Below are 26,450 nucleotides of genomic sequence, written 5' to 3' on the forward strand. Positions count from 1 at the left end.
GCCCAAAGTGTGGTGCATAGGGCTCAGAACTTAGACAAGGACATTAAAGAAACATTATCCTATTCATTGACAGATATGTAATTCTAAGATGCAGCAATAGGTTGGAATGAAATTTTGAAATTATAAAAACAAACTTTGTGAATATTAAAACTCATAAGAATTTTTGCTATTTAGTTTGTGAAATGTTCCACAAATATTCTTTATTTGACTGTTTCAGTAATCCTGGGGTAGTGTGCCATCATCATTCCCTACTTACGGATGAGAGAAAAAGAGTCATTACATCATCAGGATCATACAAGTAATTAATATCTGGTTTTAAGCTCAGGTCTTCTAACTAAATCTCTGCCTCTTTACATAATATCCTGTCACTTTGGTCAACTATATACAAGTAAGAGGTCAACTGTTCTGTCTTAAAGGAAGATCTCAGAATGAAGGACAATTTTCTCTAGGAAAAGTCTTAAGGGCTTTGGTTTACTGCAAGTTCCAGTTAAGCTACCTCTGAAGAAAGTCACATAAATTTTACAACAAATTTAGGCTGAAATACCAGCAGGGAAATGATAATCTCCCTACGCTTTGCAAGTCAGAATGTTTCTAGGGTGATGCATTCGATTTTGTCAGTGTACAAATAATAATATTAGCTAGCATATATTGAGTGCTTACATTTATTACCTAATTTAAAATCATTGACAGACTAGAATTAGTCTGTTCCAAGACGAGAAAAGATGATGGTGGCAATGAAGGTGGGGGTAAGGGTGGGATCGAGCATGGGATTTGGGTTTAGAAACTATATAGACTGGAGTTGGAAAGGCTTAAGGGGAAAATGGTATTTATTTTAAATCCAAACATACTATCATGTGGAGGAATAATGAGGTTTGCTTGTGGAATCCCAAATGTTAGACAAAAGAAAAATGAGTGAAAGAGATTGAGTTTTCAGGTTTGGGATCAATAAACCTAAATTAAAATTATTCAAAAATGACATGGATTTCCTGATGGAGTGTTAGAGGTGCACAAGTAGTTAGTCATTAAGCACTTCCTGAGTGATCTCATCTGTGAGAGATACTGTGGAGGGGATCCTTGCCAAGGGTGGGAGACCTGGGGTGGGGGCCAGAAGAACTCCCTTCTGAGTCTAAGATTCTCTGACTCTTAAATTAGCCTGAGCTGGCACCTTTAGGGAAAAAGGACTACTGGACTATTGGCCTCCACATATCACAAAGAGGCAGAGATATATCATTGGGAACACCCACAAAACCTGCTTTTATATGCTTTCTCTTCTTCTTTTTTCCCTGCAATGGCTCCATGACCCTCCCAAAGCAACCGACTATGATATGTTTGCAACAGAAATGCCTCATCATTCCAATTAATTTCACTTTTACCTTAGCCTCTATAAAGAAGAGTCTATTTCATCAATTTTATTTTAATTAAATCATTTGATTAAAGAGAGCTGTGTGACACTTGAGCTTAAGTTTCTCTGGAGTCAGTGCCACCCAAGCCAACAGGACAAGTGTTAACAGTATGACAGCCTGTTTTTAAGACTTTTTCAACCCCTTTTTATATTCCGTTTATTGGAAGCCATATAACATATTTGAGCATATGAGAAACTTCTTAGTTTTAGAACCAAATTCCATGGGGTACCAGAATTTCAGCCTAGAGGTTGTAAGAATTGAAATATAGCCCTGATCACAGTCTTCCAAATAGCTGGTGGTTGGAAAGAAAAGAACCAAGATTAGGAGTGAGAAGAAGATGAGTGAGAAAAGGGGAGTGGAAAGGATCAGAAATATAAAAAGATGAATTTGGGCTCCAAAATGGGAAAGAGTGACAAGATAATAAGGAAGGGAAAAGCTCTTCCCACAAGGAGAAAAGGGGAGTGGAAAGGATCAGAAATATAAAAAGATGGATTTGGGCTCCAAAATGGGAAAGAGTGACAAGATAATAAGGAAGGGAAAAGCTCTTCTCACAAGAAGTGCTGCATGAAATTGTTAGTTAAAAAGAAAAATATGAACCTGCATTACCAAGATGGATGAGCCTGAAGGTAGCATATAGGACCCAGGCAGAAGACAGAAGGCCAAAGTGATAAATTACATGGACTGCTACCTTAAACTAGACATCTTTCCTGAGAATGTTTCAGCTGTGATTTAGGCAGCTCTTGAGTGCTATATGACAAGAGACTGCACAGAAATGGATATTCTGGTTTCAGTGCATTTCATGCTTTTAATAGGAAACTGAATCCATTTTCTTCAGATGGGTACCCTCAGATTGTATAAAGGTAAAAATACCTCGCAGCATGAATAAACTCCTCTCAGCAAGTGCAAAATAGGAATACACATGGAAGTTACTTTGACTTTATCCTTTGAAATGGCAGATTTTGAGACAAGAAAACAGAGAAGCTTTTTCTTCATTAAAAAACAAAAAAAGTTTTTCCAACACTTTGTAAGCCTGAATTTTGCTGAATAGAAAAGTTGCCTCTTTTGCTGAGAGGGAGGCACCAAGTATAGAAGAAAGCTGGAAAAGTGTGGACCATGAATTTCCCCTACTAAAATGCGTGACTCAAGAAGCTGTAGTCTGTTTGTTCCCTGAAGATGGGCATACATGTGGGATTCCCAAGGGAAGAAACAGCCAGAAGTTCAGGGGAGTTACATGGGAGCCTTGTTAACAGGATTATTGCTCACTTTAAAAACAACTATTCTCAATAGAAATATCAGCATAAAATAGGGAGTCTACTAATTTTGACAAACATTTGCAGAAGAGCTTACCTCCTTGGAAGTCATGATTCCGAACATGGGAAACATTAAGCCAGGCAGCAAAGCTGTTACCGACAGAGGCAAAGCTTCTGTAAACCAAAACATGGCAACAACAAAGAGTGTGTAAGCACATTCTGCTTCCTGGAAAGAAAAGAGACAAAACACAAGGTGAAATAACAAGGCTGGGAAATTCATCAAGCAAATCACCACATTTGCGTAAGAAGTTCTGAAGGCCTTTGCACCATTGAGTTGGGCAGAAAATAGTTATTTCTTAAGGGTTCTAAGTGTCACATTTCACAAACATGAAAAACAAAAAGATTAAAAATCCTCAATCACTAATTTTTTTTTCAAATTTCCTTCAAATAAGATAACAGTACTATGATAGTTAATTTCATGTGTCATTTTGGCTGAGTTATGGTCATCAGTTGTTTGCCCAAATAATCATTGGCCTGATTGTTACTGTGAGGATATTTTGTGGATTTAAATCATCGATAAATTGATTGTATCTATGGCTGATGATATCTATAGTCAACAAAGGAGATTGCCTTCAGCAATGAGAGGAGTCTCCTCAACCAATCAGTTGGAGGCCTTGAAGGGATAACTGAGGATTTCAGCAGTAAGAAAGAAGAATCCCTATCTCTACTTCAGAAAGACAGCTTCTCCTAGGGTTTTTTTATCTTCACCTTCATCAGACTCCCCAACTTGAGGCTTGGCCTATGGAATTTGGACTTGCCAATCTCCATAGTTTCATGAGCCAATTCTTATAGTAAATCTCTTCATATTCATATATATATAGATATATATAAAACCTATCAGTTCTGTTTATCTGGAAAACCATAGTAATACAAGCATATAGCCAATTTTCTGTGTTGATGTCAGTGGATATGGATGTGTGTGCTCACCTTCATTTGGCTTTAAAAAAATGCACTCCCAGTTCTGGAATTCAGAAATAGCTGTTATCAACTTTTCCTGGGGCAGGACACACACTTGTCTTTAATTACATTCCTTGGTGCCTAGTTGGGTGTGCCCCCTGCACACCTGCCTTCCTTCTCTTCTAACCAAGAAGGGAAATTAATCTAGGGGAAAATTTTTTTTCTGGACTTTGCCTCAGAGAAAAGAAGGACAATGCCAAGTTATATGGCACATATGAGCCTGAATCCAGTCCATAAGTGACATGGACCTGGAGGGGAAAAGCCTTCTGCTTTGCTTTTTGAGAGAGACAGCTGAGCTCCTGGGGGTTTCACAGAGACTCGACAGGAATCAGTCTTAATAGAATCTGTTGTTTTGCAGAGTATAAAATTGTAGGTTTCTCTTTGGGGGACATTGTTAAGAAAAGGTAGAAATTTATCATTATATTTGGCTTATATAAATAATTTTGATATGAAATAACCCAAACTTAGTAATCAATATAAATGTTAGCATATATGTGCTGCCACACTGCTTAATCTATGAATTCTGAGTTCAGTTTGAATAATTTACAAAAACTGCTGTGTGAGTTTAATGAACTCTTCTATTCCAAAGATTTTCCCAGGCAATGCAGTATCTAGCTTTGCTGCCATCTGATTCACCTATCTCAGGGTGAGTCCTCTCAGCTTAGTGTTTTTGCATCCAGCATCCACACTTTCAGGGGGTTTCTAAGAAATCCTTAAAAACCAGTATTATACCATATTGTATTGTTATCTTTTTAAAGGAGAGGGAACAAAGGTGTTTTGATGTTGACAGTATATATAGTCTGCCTCAAGAGTCTTGACAGACAATAAAGCAGTGAAACAAAGCTAAGCCTTGACTGACTCTTCCTAACTTGCTCTGGAGAGAACATGTGAATACAAGCTTAATTTAAAATGTCAGTGTTGGAGAAAGTCCAGGCCATGCGTTTTCTCTTTGTGAGGATAGATAATCCAAAAACCCCTCCATATGATTTTGTTTTCTTTTATACTTGCAAGAACCTAATTTTCAAAGGTAAAGTGGACCCTTTCACTACCTTGCTCCCTAGCCACAACCAACCAGCCTCTTAGCCTAATCTATTTCCCTGTCATTTTACCTCTCAAATCTGCCCATCTGCCTCCACTTCACTTCTACTGCAGGCAAGCCTGCTGTAAAACCAGATAATCCTCCAAAAACCTGTACTGAGTATGCCATTTCCTTATATAAAAGCTAGATTAAGAGACTAGTCACCTAACAAGTAATCTGGGGGACCAATCTATAATGAACTGCTAAAACATCAGAAAAATAAACTTAAAATATGGTGCCAGGTCAAACTCATCCCCAAAAATGAACAAGAAGAAATTCTACCAAACTCATTCTATGAAGCCAATATTACCCAAATACCAAAGCCTGATAAAGATATTATGAAAAAAGAAAATTGCGGGTTCATTACCCTAATAAGTATGGATGCAAAAATCCTCAACAAAATACTTGCTAATCAAATCCAACAACACATTGAAAGGATTATTCATCATGATCAAGTGGGTTTTATAGAGGCATGCAAGCATGGTTTAACACAAGAAAATCAATCAATGTAATATACCACATTAATAAATCAAAGAAGAAAAATCACATGATCCTATTGACTGACACAGAAAAGGCATTTGACAAAATACAGAATCCTTTCTGGATAAAAACACTACAAAAGAGAGGAATTGAAGGAAATTTTCTCAGCATGATAAAGACTATATTATATATGAAAACCCACAGCTAACATGGTACTCAATGGTGAAAGAGTGAAAGCTTTACTGCTGAGATCAGGAACAAGACAAAGATGCCACTGTCACCACTGTTTTTCAATAGAATGTTAGAAGTTCTAGCTAGAGCGATCAGACAAGAAGAAGAAGTAAAAGGCATCCAAATTGGGGAGGAAATAAAACTTTCACTATTTGCAGATAATAATATAATCCTATACCTAGGAAGTGCCAAAAAAAATACACAAAACAGCTAGAGCTACTAAGCGATTTCTGCAGAGTGACAGGATACAAGATTAATATAAAAAATCAGAAGTATTTCTATACATTAGTAAAGTGCAAGCTGAGGAAGAAGTCAGGGAAAAAATTCTATTTATAATAGCAACTAAAAGAATCAGATATTTAGAAATAAACTTAACCAAGGATGCAAAGCACTTGTATTTGGAAAACTATAATGTACTGCTAAAAGAAGAAAAAAAGACCTGAATAAATGGAAGAACATTCCATGCTCATAGATTGGAGGACTAAATATTGTTGTGATGATTAGGCTAATGTGTCAGCCTGGCCAGGTAATTGTACCCAGTTGTTTGTCAAGCAAGCACTAGGCTAACTGTAATACAAGGACTTTTATAGACTTTAGTCACCAGTACATAGATGGATGATTACATCTACAATCGACCAAGGAGATTGCCATGGGTAACAAGTGATGTTTTATCCACTCAGTTGAATGCCTTAAAAGGGGAAGTGATTTCAGCATTCAGAGAGAATTTTCCAGCTTGACTTCGGACAGCCAACATCTCTTGGGAACTGATTAAACACCTTCATCAGAACTCCTGGTTTATAACCTATCTGCAGAATTTGGATTTGTGCATCCCCATGGTCATGTGAGAGAATTTTATAAAATCTTATACTATTTGTAGATATTTCCTGTTGATTCTGTTTCCCTAGAGAACCCTGACTAATATAATCATTAAGACAATTCTACCCACATTGATATACAGATTCAATGCAACCCCAATAAAAATTCCTCCAGCATTTTAAAAATAAATAGAAAACACAATTATTAAATTTATTTGGAAGGGTAAGGGGCCCCAAATAGCCAGAAACATCTTAAAAAGGAAAATTGAATTTGGAGGACTCTCACTTCCAGACTTTAAAACATATTACCTAGCTACAGTGCTAAAAACAGCATGGTACTGGCATAAAGACAGACACACAGACCAATGGAACCATATTGATGGTTCAGAAACAGATCCTCACATCCATGGTAAGTGATTTTTTTTTCAATCCCCCACCTCCCTGTGGCTTTTTGCTTGCTCTCCGCTCTCTGTGTCCATTTGCTGTGCGTTCTTCTGTATCTTATTTATTTATTCCCCCTGCTTGCGGCTTGCTTGTTGCCTGCTCTCTGTGTCCATTCACTGCATGCTGTGCTGTGTTTTTGCTTGTCTCCCTTTTTGTTGCATCACCATGCTGAGTTGGCTCTCCATGGCACTGGTGGATCTTCCGTGGCACTGGCTGGCTGAGTGTCACTTGGCACCCAGAGTGCTGGTGAGCCTGCCTTCACAAGGAGGCCCCAGAATGCGAATTCAGGGCCTCCCATGTGGTAGATGGGAGCCCAACTAATTGAATCACAGCTACTTCTCTGATAAAGTGATTTTTTTAAAAAGATTTATTTATTTATTTATTTATTTCTCTCCCCTTCCCTCCCCCCCCCCCCCCCCCCCCGGTTGTCTGTTCTCTGTGTCTATTTGCTGCGTGTTCTTCTTTGTCTGCTTCTGTTGTTGTCAGCGGCATGGGAATCTGTGTTTCTTTTTATTGTGTCATCTTGTTGTGTCAGCTCTCCGTGTGGGTGGTGCCATTCCCGGGCAGGCTGCACTTTCTTTTGCGCTGGGTGGCTCTCCTTACGGGGTGCACTCCTTGTGCGTGGGGCTCCCCTACGCGGGGGACACCCCTGCGTGGCGTGGCACTCCTTGCACGCATCAGCACTGCGCATGGGCCAGCTCCACACAGGTCAAGGAGGCTGGGGGTTTGAACTGTGGACCTCCCATGTGGTAGATGGACACCTTAACCACTGGGCCAAATCCGCCGCCCATGGTAAAGTGATTCTTGACAAGGATTTCAAACCAACCAAGCTGGAGCAGAAGAGTCTATTCAACAAATGGTGTTAGAGAACTAGATATCGGGAAACGGACTTTGGCCCAGTGGTTAGGGCGTCCGTCTACCACATGGGAGGTCCGCGGTTCAAGCCCTGGGCCTCCTTGACCCGTGTGGAGCTGGCCCATGCGCAGTGCTGATGCGCGCAAGGAGTGCCCTGCTACACAGGGGTGTCCCCCACGTAGGGGAGCCCCACGCGCAAGGAGTGCACCCATAAGGAGAGCTGCCCAGCGCGAAGGAGGGAGCAGCCTGCCGAGGAATGGCGCCGCCCACACTTCCCGTGCTGCTGACGACAACAGAAGTGGACAAAGAAACAAGACGCAACAAAAAGACACAGAAAACAGACAACCGGGGGAGGGGAGGGGAATTAAATAAATAAAAATAAATCTTTAAAAAAAAAAAAAGAACTAGATATCCATATCCAAAAGAAAGAACAAGGACCCCTATCTCATACCTTATACAAAAATTAACTCAAAATGGATCAAAGGCCTAAATATAAAAGCTAGGACCATAAAGTTCCTAGAAGAAAATGTAAGGAAACTCCTCAAGACCTGGTGGTAGGTGGTGGATTCTTAAACCTTACATTGAAAACATGGGTAAATAGGACCTCCCAAACTTAAACACTTTTGTGATTCAAAGGACTTCACTCATTCTTTTACCTCCTAGGCCTTTTTGGCATTTGAAGAAATGCAGCCTACATTTTTTGCCTTGCAAATCTTCCTTCAGCATTTTAGAATCAGCATTTTTGATTGCTAATTTGGACCTCTCTGTAGATGCCCCTGCTACTCAAAATATGGTCCATGGATGAGCAGCATCAGCATGATCTAGGAGCTTGTGAGAATGTAGACACTCAGGCCCTTTTCCAGAAAATTGTCAAAATGCTCAACATGTTGAATCAGGATCAGCAGTTTTAAGATACCCAGGTGATTTTTAATTGGTTCAGATTTGAGAAGCACTGGGATCCCTCTTCTTCCAGATCTTTTCTTTCATCTTTAACTCTAAGCATGATTTGAGAGCAAGAACCACACTTCTAGTTACTATTTTGCCCACGCTGAATCCCTGGATTCATAACTTATTTTGAAAACTTGCCTACCCACCAATGTGCATTTAAAACTATGTCTTACCTGTGGAACTTCCCCAAACACACACATATTTCATGCTTTTGCATACAAGTTCCAAGTGATTATAGTTGCAGCTGACTGAGAAATCATATCTGCAATACCTTCTCAGAATTTATGGGAATTCCCCAATTTTCTCCATATCTCAAGATGGCTCAAAGTCTAGCATAGGAGGAAAACAGAAATAACCTTCCCTGAGTGCTCTTTAATGGGTAGGATAGCCATCCATCCCAATTTCCCCAGGATAGGATTGGTTTACACCTTTTGGCCCAGTGTCCCTTCTGATTAGCAACTTCTTTCATTCTCAAAAATGTCTCTGTTTGGTTGATAAAGTATACAGTTATTTTACCAATGGGTTCTAGGAATACTTCCTTCCTCCAATTCCTTTCCTCTACTATGTAATCTTCCTTGTTCAGACTTAGGTTTGTGGCCAAGACAGTATTCTTTCCCATCAACAATCCCTAGGCATGCAATTCCAGAAGGCTAAATCAGGCACAATGCCAAGCAGTATTTTTAAGAATCTATGTTTTAAAATATGTATGTAGGTATTTGTTTCCTTTGAAATCAAAGATCTATTAATGTTCTTGTTAAGAAAGGAATAAAAGAGGAAAATGACTATTTTATTCTTTTCCATTCTCCATATCTACCCCTCCAAAAAAAAACTAACATGGGGCAAGAGGAGTAATTTTGAGTGAGTTGAGTCTTCTAATGAAGAAGACAAGTCAGAAGCTATCCAACTGTACTGAAGCTCAGAAAGGAGCCTAAATATTTTGATGTAGAACTGCCTTTGAGGTAGAGAATAAAAAGCTTCATTTGGTCACTAAAAATTCATAGAATGACCCATTAGCTCTAGCTACACCAAATTGCTTCTCAATTTTCTTTTCTCTTCACTCTTTATCTTCTCAATAAGTGTCCTGATCCCAAAACAGAACCACACATTGTCATCCCCATTACATACCAGCATCACCACCATGACTATCACAAGAAAAAAATGATAAAACAATTTTAAGAGGAGGTCAAATTGTCTAGTAAGTTGAAATGTTGATGAATCTTCTTTCCTTTCTAACCTCAAATCTGGTGGCAGCAACTGATACAGTTGATATTTTTATTACAATTAACTCTAACAATAAAACAGAAAAAATTTGCATCACATTCTCTTTTAGAGATTCCAAAGAGCTTTAGTATCTTGAATTCTTATTGAACTGAGTTAATCAATACACAAATAATGTATACTTTCATTTATATTTATTTATTGTGGAGGAAAATATATAAAGAAAAAGATTTGAAATTATGACTAATTTGGTTCTTAATTCTCACTACCACACACCAACCCCCCCCCCCCCCCGTTAAAATTCATGATTCCTTATCAAGATGCTATATGAAACAAGGGGGAAAACATTCAGAGGATTTCCTGAAAAGGAAAATGTCCCAATTATTTGTTCAAAAACCTATATCCTCTCATCACCACCACCTTCAAAAGTTATATGCAAGAAGTTCATGTCAGAAGCAGCTGTACAGAATACAGATATTGCAAATTCCATCAGATCATTTAAGGTATGATTTCACTTAACCTAGGATTGCCTGCTCTGTGGGTGGCACTACATCTCCCTGGCTCATCCAGGGCCATCTCCATCTTTCCTATTGGAAGAAACTTTTCTCATACTACCAGCGTGATGAAGCTACCATCTGCAACCTGATTAAAAAACTGAAGTATTAGAAGCTTTCTAGTGTATTTTTTTCTAATAATGTATTTTTAAAATTTATCAGAATTATGAAAACTATAAAACATACAAAATAATATGACAAATAATATGAAAGCACATCTGCACACCTCATCATATTTAACAAATGTTGACATTTTGTCACATTTGTTTGTGATTTTTAAAAATAAAATATTTCACATAAAGGCTAATGGGTATCTCTCCCTCACTGACTTCCTTCTCTGTCTATCCCCAAAGTCAACGACTGTCTAGAACATGGTATACTTCCTTCCCATTCATGTTTTTGTATTTTTTTTTGCTACATGTACACATTACAAGAAGCATATAATTTAAAAATTAGTGTTTATGTATCATTTGCAATGTTATTTTCACTCATTACTGTATATAAGTCAAATGTGTCCACATCAGTACATGTAAATCTATTAATTCATTTCAAATGGGCATAATATTCTTTTCCATTAATATATTACAATTGATTTGTCCATTTTTCTCCTGATGACTGTTTAGAGTTTTTCCTCCATTTTTTCTTTCTTTTTTTTTAAAGATCTATTTTTTATTTATTTCTCTCCCCTTACCCCTCCCCCCCAGTTGTCTGCTCTCTGTGTCCATTCACTGTGTATTCTTCTGTGTCCGCTTGTATTCTTGTCAGTGACACCAGGAATCTGTGTCTCTTTTTGCTGCATCAGCTCTCCATGTGTGCGGCAGCACTCCTGGGCAGACTGCACTTTTTTCATGTGGGATGGCTCTCCTTATGGGGTGTACTCCTTGCACGTGGGGCATGGCACTCTTTGAGCACATCAGCACTGTGGGTGTCCAGCTCACCACATGGGTCAGGAGGCCCTGGGTTTGAACCCTGGACCTCCCATGTGGTAGGTGGACACTCTATCAATTGAGCCAAATCCGCTTCCCTCCATTTTTTCATTATTACAATGCTACGAACATATTTGTACATAACTCCATGTGAATATAGGAAATAATTTTTCTAGGTTATAGTATATATCTAAAAGTAGAATTTCTGGGTGGAAAAGTGGTTATATTTCAATTTCGCTGGATACTGATAATTGCTCTTCAAGATGGTTGTTCAAGGAAGAGATGAGAGGTGGAGGCGTCTTTGGGACATGGAGCTGCCCTGGATGGTGCTTCAGAGGTAATCACCGGACATTGTAAATCCTCACAGGGCCCACTGGATGGAGTGGAGGAGAGTATGGGCCATGATGTGGACCATTGTCTATGAGGTGCAGAGGTGCCCAAAGATGTACTTACCAAATCCAATGGATGTGTCATGATGATGGGAACGAGTGTTGTTGGGGGGGGGAGAGGGGGGGGTGGGGGGGTGGGGTTGAATGGGACCTCACATATATATTTTTAATGTAATATTATTACAAAGTCAATAAAAAAAAAAAAGTAAAAAAAAAAAAAGATGGTTGTTCAAGTCTACATTACCATTGCTCTTCATTTCTCCAACTCTTGGTATATTGGACTAAATTATTTGAAAATCTGATAGTATGAAATTATTTTATCACCAATTAATTTGCATTTGCTTGAAAGCCAGTAAAGTATTTTTTTTCATAGTTATTGAATAGAATTGTTTCTCTTTTGCAAATTATCTGCTTATAGCCCTTTTCTACTTTTCTGTTGGATTGTTTGTCTCTTTCTTCTCATGTATTTGTGGAGTTCTTTATATATACTTAAAATTATTTCTTTATAAGTTGTATATTTGCAAACATCTTAGTTTCTTGCTAGTATTTTAAATTCACTTTATAGTATTTTTGATTAACCAGAGGATTTTTATTGTAGTGCAATGAGTTTTAAATCATTTCTTTTATGGCTCGTGGTTTTTATCATCATATAAGAAAAATCCTTCCTATAGTATATTTGCCATATTTTTCTAAGGTTGAAAATTTTTCTTGTCAAGCATAGGGCTTTAATTTATTAGGATAGGGATCTGATATATAATTTTTCTAAATATATAGCCAAAGTACCCTAGTCTTTATTATTGAATAGTTCATCTTCTGTCCACTAATTGGTATTGCTACATATTTCCTATATCGAATTTCTACATATGTAGGTACAATGATTCTGAGCTCTTTGTTTTTTCTCCCTCTTTTTAAATCAGGTCTTGCAGAAGTATCATGCTCTTTTAATTACTCTAGCTTTTCAAAAACTTTCCAAGTTTTTCAATGTCCCTCATTGTACATTTTTCTCAAACTTGTCTTGGCAATCTTAGGCATGACTTTTTGTTTTTAAATTTTAAATATGATTTCAAGTTCTGAGAAAAATTTGTTTAAATTTTGATTCCTATTGTACATAACTTATAAAGTAAAAACTGGCATTAAAATATTCCTGTCAATGAGCATGATACATTTCTCCATTCCTTCAGGTGTCCTTCTATAATATTTATACTTCTCCACAGGGTCTTGTATATTTTTGTTAGATGGCTTCATCATTGTTGAGAATGAGAAACTAATCTAATTATCATTGTTATGTAGTATTTTTTTCTATTATGTTTGATAGTTTTAAAATTCTCTCTTTATCCTTGGTCTAAAGTAAGATTTCTGATATATTTAAATAGGGATTAATTTTTAATTAAGGTGCCTTGTAGGTAGATTGCATGTTCAGTCTGAGGACTTATGCCTGTTTTAAATCAGAAAAATTCAACTATTATTGTTTTGACTATAATCTCTCCTCTATTCCCTCTTTAAAGGAATACATTTTACAGGTACATTGAGAATTCTGAGTTCATCCTTCAAAATGTTCTTCCACATAAAAAAAAATAAACTCTATTATACTGTGATCCATTGTAGATATATTCTTATTATTCTCTCTCGATTCACTGTGTTCTAGTGTGCCCAGATTAAAGTTAATTTTATTCATTGAGGTTTGTTTTTTATTTCAATATCTATATTTTTCTTTTTCAGGATTTCTACTAGTTTTTCACATTCACTTCTCCTTGTTTTTATTTATATTATTTTTTAAAATTTTGTGGGTCTTTTCCTTTCCTCACCTGCTAATTTCTCTAATTTCATTTCATTGAAGTGCTGCTTTTGTTGTCAATGTTTCTTAAATTAATAGTTGTACTAGTCAGCCAAAGGGGACCTGATGCAAAATACCGAAATTGGTTGGTTTTTATAAACGGTATTTATTTGGGGTAGGAGCTTACAGATACCAGGCCATAAAGCATAAGCTACTTCCCTCACCAAAGTCTATTTTCATGACGTTTGTGATGGTTCAGTCATCCTGGGTTCCTCTGGGCTCTGCTCCCATGTTTTCTCCACAAGGTCAGCTGCAGACTATCAGGCAAATGGCTCTATCTCTTCCCCTGGGGCTCCAGCTTATGACTTCAGCATCAAACTCCAACATCAAACTCCAACATTAAGAACCCTCAACTCTGTCCTTTGCCACACCTGTTATCTGTGGTGCCCATCCACCAAGGGGCAGGGAATCAGTACCCTAATGATGTGGCACAATCAAAGCCCTAATCATAACTAAATCAGGTCTAGGTGCAGACGAGATTACAAACATAATCCAATATTTATTTTTGGAATTCATAACCATATAAAACTGCTACAATGATCTTAATGTATTTTAAAATTTTGTCAGATTTACCCTGAGAGGAAGTTGTTTCGTTTTTTCTTTCTACAGTTTTCCATTTGCCTTCAGCCAATCTTTAACTCAGTCTAGAACCAGATCTTTTCTTGCCAGTCTGGATTGTCTGTCCTGCCCAGGTAGTGCAGATCCAGTTACCCACCTAATGGGTAGTTGGAAGGTTCTGCCTGCTAGGCTGGACAGTTTCTGCTTGCTATGAACCAGAGTCTCAGGGAATGGTCAGTCTAGCTAGTGCTTTTTTTTTATTTTTAAGATTTATTTTATTTCTTTTTCTCCCCGTCCTGTCACCCCCCCCCCCCCCCCGCTGTCTGCTCTTTATGTCCATTCAATGTGTGTTCTTCTGCATCCACTTGCATTATCTGGTGGCACTGGGAAACTGTGTCTCTTTTTTGTTGTCATTTTGCTGCGTCAGCTCTCCATGTATGCGGCGCCACTCCTGGGTGGGCTGCTCTTTTTTCATGAGGGGTGGCTCTCCTTGTGGGGCACACTTCTTGCACGTGGAGCACCCCTATGTGGGGGAGCTCCTGTGTGGCATGGCACTCCTTGGGTGCAGCAGCACTGCGCATGGGCAGCTTACCACATGGGTCAGGAGGCCCTGGGGATCAAACCCTGGACTGTCCATATGATAGACAGATGCTCTATCAGTTGAGCCACATCTACTTCCATAGCTAGTGCTTCTTGTCTTTCACAGCTGTGAGGAAACCACTCTCTGGTCTTTTTTTTCTTAGTTATTTTATCATTATTGAAAAAAGTTTCATTAGAGAAGTTATGAGTTTACAGATCATGCATAAAATACAGGACTCCCATATACCACCCTATTATTAATACTTTGCATTGATGTGGAACATTTGTTGCAGTTGATGAAAGCACATTGTTATAGTTGTAATATTAGCTATAGTCCATGGTGTAAATTAGGGTTCTCAGCCCTTGGTTTTTGACATTGAGCCTGGATGTGACCTCAGAAGCATGTGGGAATACTTTAGTCCACAGGTCTCACCTTCACTGTTCATCTTTGCTTTTCTGACCCATTCTGGTTCACAGAAATGTTTATTTGCTTTGTGTTTAGAGTGGGGAAGGGGGTTGGTTTGGGGGTTCTAACTGTATAAATTTCAACATCATCTGAACTGCTAATCACAGGCTTTATAGATAGAAAAAAGTATTTAAGATTAAGATAATTGCCAAGGAACAGGAAAATTTTTTTCCTGACATTATGGAGGAAGAAGATGGAGAAATAACATTCATGAAAGTCTAGTATGTACCTAATAAAATATTTTATATTATACTTGAATTACCTAGTTAGTCCCCACCAAAATTCTATAGGGTTAAGTACAGTAATTCCATGTTAAACTAAGGTTTAGTGACCACAAGTCTATATTGCAGAGTTTCAATCCAAGTACAAAATCCATGAGAGCACACATTTTATACTTACTGCCCTATTCCCAGTACTTAAAATGGTGCATGGCATATAGTTGGTGCTCAACAATGTTTATGCATATTCTCTGTGTTATTTCTACTATTGCTTTTATTCCTATATCTTATTTTTATACAAAACACTCAATCTCTATCATAGGGAGAAGAAGCTCTAGTATAGGAACTGCTTCCTCTTTGCCTTCTTCCCCCTTCTTTTTTCCTCTCCTACTAACTTGGCATTGTATATCTTGACCCTCATCCCACCACTAAATAAATAACTATATATTTTTCAGGAGCTCTCATATCCCTTGCTAACAAATTGAAATTGGAACTAAAATTCTTACTTGCATAGCTTAATTTCCTATAAATGACGTTCCCCCACTTTCCTAGCACCCATTTAACAGTATCATAGTGAAATATTGTCTTAACCACTTTGGCTAATACAGGCAGGGCAGCTGATGCAGAAATAGAAAAGGCAAATAATGCTATGACTTAGCAATGTGGATCATAACTTTTTCCCCTCACAAAGTTCTGGCTGTCAAATTACCTTGGGAAATGTGGATGATTACATTTAAAAATCACATTGGTTCTCTTAAATTATAGCTCCAAATGGAATTGAAATATAAATTAGCTTTAAAATATAGTGGTTTCTTTTCACCTCTTCCCCTTTTTATAAATGACACAGACTGTTAGGGAGTAATTCGGTTGATTAATTAGTACGCATGTGGGTATGAGCTCCATTCTGCACAGCTTGAAAAAGCAGGACCTATCACAGGCCTCACTCATTGCAGTTGATTTTCTATAGAGAACGTGAAGCAATTAAGAAAGGGGAAAAAACCATGCGTTCTAAATCTGTATGCACAAGAAAAACACTATTATTATTTGACAGAGCTTTTGAAGGGCTTTGCATGTTTCGTGATACACCTACCCCTACTGCTGCAGTGATTTCCGAAGACTCATGTTCATATTAACCCCAAACCTTAAAAATGTCCCACAATGTCTTCATCCTGAAGAATGGCAAGAAGAAGGAGCTCAACTACAAAGTCAAGGAAAATAACTAGCATTTCTTCCTAGTTTTTAGCCCAAATTGGAAATGCAGAAAGGCAATTGATGGCTCTACTATGCCAATTATAGGGGTATTTTTAACCACTCCCTTTTGCTCCACTTTTGTCTGCACCCACGCAGGCATTACAATGTGTACTCTTTCCACACCCCATGCACATAGTGGAACTGGAAAGAACTGTGGAGATCACGTGGTTCTCCAACCTGGCTATCTCTAAGGGTGTGACCAAAACGTGGTCAAGGGGTTAACTGCCTCAGAGTCACCTGGAAAATTAGTTTAAAGTACACCATCCTGGTCTTTGTACATAGGTTGCAATTTTTTTTCATTTGAATCCAGGGCAGCTGATTCACAGACAACATTTGAAACACTTTTATTGAGTCTTGTACATTTTACTGATAAGGAAATGGACCAACTGATAGCATGCCAGAATCAGGTGTATTCAAAATATGCTAGGTAAGTCAGTACAGGCTAGGTTATGCTGTGTCAAAATGCTTAAAACCTCAACTGCTTAAAACTATCAAAGTTTATTTCTTGCTCACACTGTATGTCCAGCATGGGTTGTGATTACAATGCAATTCAGGTTGAGATGGGCCTCATGCTCTTATGATCACAAATTCAGAAACAATGGAACAAGGCCAGCAGAACACAAACTTTTAAAAATCTGATATAAATAAATATTTAAAAAGCAATATCATCTATGGACTTGGAAGTCAGACCTTTGTTATATGTGACTTTGGGCTAATTTCTCAACCTTAAGTCTCTGTTCTATTATTTGCAAAATGGGATAATGTGGAATATTTTCAATGGTTGCAAGGTTTACAATGGACATTCACAAATGTTATTGTTACCAAAGGAGGTGTGAAAACACATTATGGAAGAAAAAGAACTTCAGGGAAGAGCTGCCTTCCTGTTACACCCATGTTTTGTTTGCCTTTAGTCTCTGTCTTCACTCTATTGAAGTTCCTTCCTTTCATTGCCTTCTTTCTCCTGCATCTTATCATTCCTCTAAGATGCAGTATCTTCCCACATCCTTCTGCCATTCAGATCATCCATCTATCCGTTCAGCACAGTTATCAGCTATCTACTACATGCAAGACATTGTGTTTGGTGTTGGAGGAGACAAATTAAAATAAGGAGTATGTTGCATGCTCTGGAAATATTTACAGCCTGGAGAAGGAGAATGTAGCAGTTTGGTATTATTTATGAATTCCAAAAATAGATATTGGATTATGTTTGTAAATTGATCTCTTCCTCTGGGTACATTAGATTCGATTGGATTCAGAGTTTTCACTCTTACTTGATTAAATTATGATTAAGACTTGATTGTGCCACATCAGTTTGATGTTGAGTCCTGCCCCCACCAAAGGGATGGGGACTCACAGAGTAAATGACATGCCAGAGTAGACAGTTGGAATTTTGATCCTGGAGACAGGGATCTAAGGACACAGAGAAGCAGATATGTGAGGAAAGAGAGGAGGCTCAATTAGACATGGCAGAGGCCCCAGAAAGAGAGATGAGTTGTTCGCCTGACAGCTGGACTTGTGGAGAGAACAGAGCAGCTGAGCCCAGAGAGAAATGAACCCTGGGAGAGAGATGAAACCTGTCCCAGCCTGTGGCTGATATTGGAAGAAGCTGGGACCATGGAACCTTGGGAGGAGGAGGAAAACTGAACCCTCACAGACATCACCTGCCATCTTGCGTCAACCCATGGCAACAGACTCTGGGTGAGAAAGTACCTCTTATGGTACCTTGAGTTGTACTCTTTAGGGCCTTGTGACTGTGAGCTTCTACCCCATACAAATACCCTTTATAAAAACAAACCAATTTCTGGTATTTGGCATTAGCACCGCTTTGGCTGACTAATACAGAGACAATGATACAAAGTGAAATACTTGCTATATGGAGGCTGATGTATCCAAGATGCAATGAGTACACTGAGGATGACTCTCAGTTTGCATAACAGCTTGAGCTGCCCTTCCAAGGACAAGAGGGCAAAGGGGAGGATGTTCCAGGAAGAGTACCTAGCGTGAGCAAAACAGAAAGCAAGAACAGGCATGGATATTATATTGCTGAAGTATAAAATGTTTGTGTGAAAGATAGGTTGGGAATTTTGGAGAGGGTTGTCCAGACAAACAAATGACAAAATCCTCAAGAGCCATCAAGGTGTACGTGTTTTGTTTAGAGTTTTTACTCCCTTGTAGGCATGAAGGAACCACTGAAGATTTGATCAAGGCACAGTATGTTGGCATTTAAAAAATATTACTCTAGAGGAAGATGTTGGGGGAAAGACTATGAAAATGGTCTATGAGAGAAAGAGATGAAGATGGCCTCAATGACAGCAGTTCCAGTGGGAATGGAAATGGGGAAGCAGAGGTGGGAGGTATTTTGGAGAGGGGGCAGCATAATTTGAATGATAGGCTATTTAGAGATATTTGAATATCTGCGATGACATGCAGCATTCAGGTCTGGGAACCTGGTGAAGGGTAACAGCTTTCAGTGAGTTAAAGAAACTTGGAGGAGCAGCAGGTCTTGATCAAAGCAAGACTGTATGTGTTGCGGGAACTGAGGGGCTGGAGGATGATGAATCCCTGGAGTTTTCACATCTTTTAATTACCCTCTAAAGGCCCACATTCTCTGAAAAAAGTCCTGATTTCATTGTAAACAGCTGTTGAAATAATATTCTTTGAGTTTAATTAGCAGTTGATCGAACAAGTAAATACGAATTTAAGTGGTCAAAAAAGGAAATCATGTTATTGTACTAGGAAAAAAATCCTCTCATTAGCATTAATTGAGTGTTAACAAATGAGTTGATTGAAGGGAAAGGAAAGAAGAACACAGTTCATCAAATACAACTTGATGCCAGTCCTCTGACTTCCATACAGACCTAATATCATTTTGCCATAGCAGCTTAGAAAAAAAAAAAAATCAATGGCTGTATTTCTTAGTAATACACTTTCCACTTAATGAATCATTCACTGAAACCATTGCTTTTTATTTATTTACTTGTCTTTTCTTTCAGAGGATTTACATAAATTTCCTCTGAAAATTAGAGAGGATAATCACAGTGTCATGTATTTGCATGTCGAAGGAGAAAGATGATATTCAATCATAGCCTAAGTTTGCCTTGACTAGTTTATGTTCCCATTTTCTCTGTAAATAAGTAGTAAGGATCTACCCAGAAATATTAAAATAGAAGAGGGGTCCATTTATGAACTAGGATGTGCTCACAATAGGATTCAGCCAGGTTTGAGGGCCTTGAAGTGTGGGCCTGCAGGGGACTTGGAAAGAGAAGATCATCATACACATTTGTGCTAAGTTGAAAAACAATTGCTTGTTGAGGGCAATGGAGCTAGGAGCTCATATTAGAGCCCGATGTCTTTGACACAAATTTGTCATCTGGTATAGCTGCCAGGGACTCATATACATGCCATAAGAAAAATAGCTGGGGTTGAAGAGGCAGTGTAGGGAGAGGAGGGTTAGTCACACAGAATTGAAAACCAAAACAAAAGACAACTTACTATTCCTGATGTTTTCACTAAAAATTCCATAAGTCTTTGGAAACTAAGAGCAATGTTTGATTAAAAGGTTCCTGCCTTGAACACTATGAGGCCTCAGCACAAGGAGAAATCCAACCAGGGAGACTGCACCTAGCAGGAGACAACTGGCAGCTATGGGGGTCAGTCACTTGGACAGGTTTCCAGGTGGACTAGATTTTGGCAGAATCAAGAGGGACTCTTCACTGCCTCACCTGAATTTCCCTCAGAGATTCCCAGGTCAGTGGAGAGACATTTGAAGAAGGTCAAAGGATCCAACATATTGAAGTTAATGTGATTCTATTTAACACAGACTGGCATAGCCTTGATTAACACTTAGCAGTAAAGAATATCAGTGAGGTTTTCTTCCAGTAACATGAAAGGCATCATGGAGTGGTGGAATTTGCACTGGCTATGGAGTCAGCACACCGGGAGAGAATTTAAGCACCAGCACTTACTCTGTGCCAGGTACTGCCCCAAGTGCTTAATGGGTTTTATTCATTTACTCCTACAACAAGCCCAGAAGCCCAGAAGCCCAGAGAAATTAAGTAACTTTCCCAAGTCATACAGCTTGTCAGTGATAAATCTGAGACATGAAAGTGAGAGCCTGATTCCAAAACCTGTGCTCTTAACCACCATGTGACATGGCATATTTTCTTGTTTTTTCCAGCACCTACTACTATGTCTTTCACAGAGAAGGTGCTTACTAATGTTTGTTGACTCAAATAATTTTATTAAAGCATAAAAAATTCACAAGGTTTATTATTCTGGGCTTAATAGACTGGACCAGACTGATTGCATTTAAAAGCAAATAGAGAATGCTTACAAATATACTAAATTGAAATAAAATATGAAATTATCATAACATGATACAATGATTTATTTAATTTTTTATTAACTAAGGAAAATTCCTTAATGTTTTCAACATCTTATCCCATGAGGAAACTAAATTTCTGAGATGTTCCATGACTGATACCAAGCCACAGAGTTAACAAGTAAATTAGTTTATGCTAGATCCTGGGATTCCTGATTGCTCTTCTAGATTTTTTCCCTAGTGTCACACTGCTGCCTAATTTCAGGCAAAGACTGCACTAACCAATAACACTCCTTGGAGATTGGTGACGGGAACAACAAAACCCCAATGACTGGGTTTCTTTCATACCTCCTTTCATCCATTTGACAGGCAGACAACAATTGGCTATTCTAGTTAATTATTTTAGTTAATTATGCTGAGAATCAATCATAAGTTATTAAAAAGAAGAAAAATGGACAAAACACAATGGACTACCATTCTGACTTCAACCACAAAATATCACTACCCATTCAGTTCTGAAGCAGGCAATTGTATTGCAACAATAAAGGATAAATGAAATAAATCAGAAAATTCACCAGTCTGTTGTCCATGTTCACTTACCTTGGTGTGGAGGATGATAGGCAGTGGGAGTAAAATCAACAGAGTGGAAACAATGAGGAGAAGACGGCGATAAATCAAAACATAAGTGAGAAGCTTCATTGTCCCATGCAAGTGGCTTGGTTAGTGACTATTCAATATAAGGCAGATGTTAAATAACTAACCTGGATTAATATTTCTCCAGCCCATCATCTTCAGTCACTATCCTAGAATAACCTACAGTAGTTAAAATTAAATCTTGTTTTATTATTGCTTTACTGTCACAATGAACATGGAGAGATAAGCTCATGGTGTTTGCAAAAAAAGGACCATTTGCTCATATGGATGTTGAAAGGTGAACCTGTTCCTTCCTTACTTTCTTTGTTCACATTTACTGGTATACAGGATGGACAAGTCTAGAAGTAAAAATCATTGAGTTGGTTGAGTTGCCCACAATGAGGTCTCTCCACTCCTTTAGATGTTGTAGTGCTTTGAAGCTGTATGGACCCCAGAAAAGTATGCTTTTAAAGTTAAGTGATTCCTGTGGGTGTGGACCCTTTTAAGTAGGATGTTTTGGTGAACTGGATCTTAAGATGTGACCCATCTCATTCAGGGTGTATCTTAATCCTCTCATTGGAATCCTTTATAAGAGAATGAAATTCAGAGGAAGAGAGAAAATCACTGAAGCAAGAAACTAAAGACAAAAAAAAAATGGAAGAGAAGGCAGAGATCTGCAGACGCTGCTATGTGCCTTGCTATGTGACAGAGGAGTCTAGTATCACTGACAGCTGGTCTTTGGGTAAAAAGCATCACCTGATGATGCCTTAATTTGGACATTTTTATCAGCCTCAAAATTGTAGGCTTGTAAGTTAATAAATTCCCATTATTAAAGTCAACACATTTCATGGTATCTTCTTTGAGCAGTTTACCAAACTTGAACCGCTGTCTTCTGACTTCCTGGACTCCTGACTGAAGTAATTACCAGACTGCCATGGTACTTCTGGTACCCTTTCTAAGGAAGCATATTTTCTGTGTGTGAATTGACATAGCAACTCCAGCTATAGGAATTTTAGTACATGGCAGTGTAAAAGGGAAATGCTTTGGTATAACTGGGGTTTTTGCAGGCTTTTCAAATAATGTCGTGAGGCAGACTTCTTCAGTGTCCATGTGAAGTTTGGCTCAGTGAAGAGGTCCTGACCTCTCTCACTCACAAATCCTTTGGTGCCGTTCAAGAGAGAAATACACTGCTTCTGATATTGAGCAGTATATTTTCCCTAAAACCACACTCACTGATTTCTTCAGTGTTTGAAAGTAAAATTCTATGTACTTCTTGGACCACATGGTACCATTTCATAGAAGACCAAAAGTGACCATGAAGTTTTGTATAAGCTCTCCCATTTAAGACCTTTGCAGGATTGAGCTGATGTTATTATACTGATACTGATTAGAAAATTATCAGGGATTCTGTACATAGATGAGTCATTAGGGTATCCAAGGTTAAGTATGTATATGCACAAACGTGTGTAGATGGGACAGTCCTAAAATGATATGGAAGATGCATTTTCACATTCCCTAGGGCAAAGGACTCTTTAGTTTGTTTTTCATTATGTTGTAAATTAATTATGCAATAACCCTCAACTAAGCAACTACTATTCACCCAGTCCTGAGGACAAATAGTTAAACAAAACATAGTACAAAGTACATTCTCAGATAATTCATGGACAACTTCTTTTGGCACAAATTACCTTATTCTTGAGTAATATAAGATTATTATTTAGACTTTATTTCTAATTCTCCCCTAATGTAACTCTGCTTTTATTTCTGTCAAGGAAAATAATTCTTTCTTCCAACACTCACCATATTTGAGTGTAAATGAAACAACAATTGTCAAATTTCACCTCTTCTGTGTATATAAAAACATATATATCTCTTAATACATTGCAGTTGTGTTATTTTTTTATCTATCTGACATAGAATGAATCACACCATTGCGTAATCATGGATTACTGCATTTAAAACATGTACTTTACAAATAGAAAATTGTTCATTCATTCTTCAAAAAATCTATGTGCCAGAGAATTTACATTCACTACTTCATTTAATCTTCAAAACCCAACACAAGGTCTATATGTATTAAGATTATTATTTACATTTTACAGATTTGAAACTAAGGTTCAAAAATCCCAGGTAGTAAATCAATGACTTAAATGCAGCTGTTTCTGGCTCTCAGTCTAACATTTTGTGTTGTTGTTTTTTTTGTATTAAGTCATGTGTCTACTATAATGACTACTAGTTTGACATTAAAATCTAAAACATCAAACCTAGAATTTATATGTAGACTCCTGGTTTGTTTGACTTAGGGATCATAGCTCTAGAGTAAAACTTTTTTACCTCAATATCGGGCCTTACAATGGTGGTAACTTGTGTGAAATTCAGTTTCCAGCATAAAGGGAAAGGATTTCTTCTCTGAATTAAAATTATTTATTCAGGATATTTAAACTATACAGACAACCATCATGAGGGAAATGGAAACCAGCTTTTACACTTCCACCTCTTAGCTTTTCTCAGATGTGTTTTCTGATGGTCTCTTATGCAAGCTTCACTCCCAAATTTGTGCTTTTCTTCAAGTCTTTCCTCTTCCAAGAATGTACTTTCCTTCTCTGTTTTTAAATCTCACCCACTCTTGAAGTTTCACTTTGTAGATCAATTCAAAGCTCTTACCCTCTATAAATCCATTCTGACAATTCTAAACTTTGTCCATCTCCCTGATTCTTGACTTCCCATTAACTCGCCCAGGGTATTCCTTGGAGCAACTCTATGTAATCACTTGGAGCACCTGACAAAAACGCAGATTCCCTTCCCAATTGAATCTAAAAGGGACTTGGGAACCTTCAGGTTTAGTTGGTTCCTTAGTTCATTGAATTAGTTACTGTAAGAAATAAATTGGTTCATGACTAAACTGACTTACCTGATTTGCTATTCTGATAATGAATATAAATCTTAAATCCTCAAGACGATTGTTAATTCTTTGAGTACTGGGGCCATGAATTTACTTCTTTTACATCCTTTAAGTCTATAGCAAAGCGAGTACAATTAAATATTCAGTGAATATTTTCTCTAAGCTAGCATACTCATATGGACAAATAGAAACCACCTAGCCTCAGTGCTTATATAGCATGGTTCATGGGAATAATTCCTTAATGACATATTAATATTTAGGATTGCAAAGAGGTATAGTGTGTTCAAAGGGGAATATTTGCTTTATTGAAAATGAAACCACAATTGTTTACATGATACCTACATGAAAAGCATGTATACTTTGCAAAACTGAATCTGTTACTAGGAAAAAAAAAAAATCTGAAGATGCTTTTTTTCTGTTGGAAAAAGCAACCAGGCACATTTATATATAAAAATATGTGTTACATTGACTTCAACTATGTGTTCCTATTTCTATTCTTAAAATTTCTGAAGTCCAAAGTACATGTAAGTTTTAGTCTTATCATTATTGAGACGATAAGCCAGCCATTTGTCCCTAAACCTCAACTTAATTCTGTTACCCATTCATGGTACCTGCCTGTTTATATATTCTAGTCACCTTCATAAATTTCATATCTTCCAGACACAGCACTGTGAAGGGGATATTATTTGAGTGTCACATATGAGCTATGCCCAAAATATATTTTTAGATATTATGAACTGAGATAATTTCATTCCTCCTTGACTGGTATCCAGTAGTCATTTACCTTGGCACTTTTTTATGTTTTTCATTTCTTCACTCTTATTCCTTCATTTCTTAAGCTGATGAATTCTCTTGATGGAAGCAAATGGATAATAATATAGTGAAACTTCTATGCCCATGCTAATTAACTGTATCAGCTATTATTTTCATTTTCTGAAATAAAGGATAAGAGAAATATCTCAAGTAGTATAATCTAATCTACCCTTGAGTCTCAAGATTCATGTACAAGTCTCTAAACACTTAAGTTGGTATTATTTATTATTAACCATAACGTCAATAATCATTCCTCTAGTGCTATGAAGTAAATGACTGACTGACTGGGTGAAGATTAAATTGTGTCCTAGAGGTGGCCAGCCTGAACTTTCGTGAACCAAGAAGCAAAGCAAATTCCAGAAGAGAAGGTCCTAACTCTAGGAAAAACAACTGCTTCCAAAACACCTTAGCACTTGAGTACAGACAGGGTAGGTTACGCTCTGTACCAGAGTAGGGAGGAATAACTTTTTCTTCACCAAGCCTGACCATGTCTTCATCTTGGACTTTGGTAGATGAAAAGGGGAAAAAAATGCAGAAGAAGGATTGAGGGAACTGGGGGGAGGTGTAGGAAATTAAGGCAGAGGAGAAAGGACATTCCAGAACACTTAGAATGCTCTTAGAGAAGAGAAGTTGAATAAAGCTACCCTAAAGACTTCATATGTCTGCTCCTTTCCCTGTTCACCCCCAAACTCCTGTACCATTGCCTTAAGGAACAATAATATCCCAGCAGACTTGACACATCTGACAGGTACTGTAATCCTCATGAGAACTTTTAAGAGGGACTGGTCAGAGGTGGTCCCAGGTCTCCTGGATGTAGCATTTAGTAAGTCAGTACCTAGGTGGGAAAGCAAAACAGAGATAAAGGTGCTCTGGGAGGCTTGCTATGATTCTGAACACTTAGAAACAAAAGCAGAGGATCCATACAAATGTATTGTGTGGAACTATAATATGATCCCAACTGATCCAAGTGTTCACTCCTCCTGTAAAGTCAGAAGGGTTCCACATAGTTCGGCTAGGTAAGTTGGTCGAAACTGTCTTTGGATATAGTATAGTACAGTATAGTATAGTAAGGTAAAATCTCAATTCTGTTACTAATTTCCTGTTGCTTACAGAGAAATGCACCCATTTTTCTCTCAGAAAAAACAACTGATATTTTTTCCACTATTTTTTCCCTCCCTTTTTGGCTTGGAGCATCTTCTGATCTTGATGGAATGAAAAGATAAACTCTTACGATAGTTTGAGATTTCATTTTAAGTATAGTAAATGG

General features: G+C 37.8%; 1 protein-coding gene across 4 annotated transcripts in view; it reads right to left on the reverse strand.

The window, feature by feature from the left end:
• The window catches only part of SLC13A1 (solute carrier family 13 member 1), a 94,132-nt gene extending 72,581 nt beyond the window's left edge, over positions 1-21,551 (reverse strand). For 3 of the 4 annotated variants that reach the window (XM_023588008.2, XM_058297301.1, XM_004455741.3), the window contains exons 1-2: positions 21,436-21,551; positions 2,751-2,879 (exon numbers count right to left, since the gene is read on the reverse strand). In XM_023588008.2, coding sequence (XP_023443776.2) covers positions 2,751-2,879; positions 21,436-21,534 — 228 coding nt within the window. In that variant the 5' untranslated portion in view covers positions 21,535-21,551. Of the gene's footprint in view, positions 1-2,750; positions 2,880-21,435 lie in introns of those variants that run through there. The other variant, XM_012524172.2, reaches the window with a different exon arrangement.
• Between the last annotated feature and the right edge of the window lie 4,899 nt (positions 21,552-26,450).

Source organism: Dasypus novemcinctus, chromosome 5, assembly GCF_030445035.2.
Source record: "Dasypus novemcinctus isolate mDasNov1 chromosome 5, mDasNov1.1.hap2, whole genome shotgun sequence".
In the NCBI taxonomy this organism is placed as follows: domain Eukaryota; kingdom Metazoa; phylum Chordata; class Mammalia; order Cingulata; family Dasypodidae; genus Dasypus; species Dasypus novemcinctus.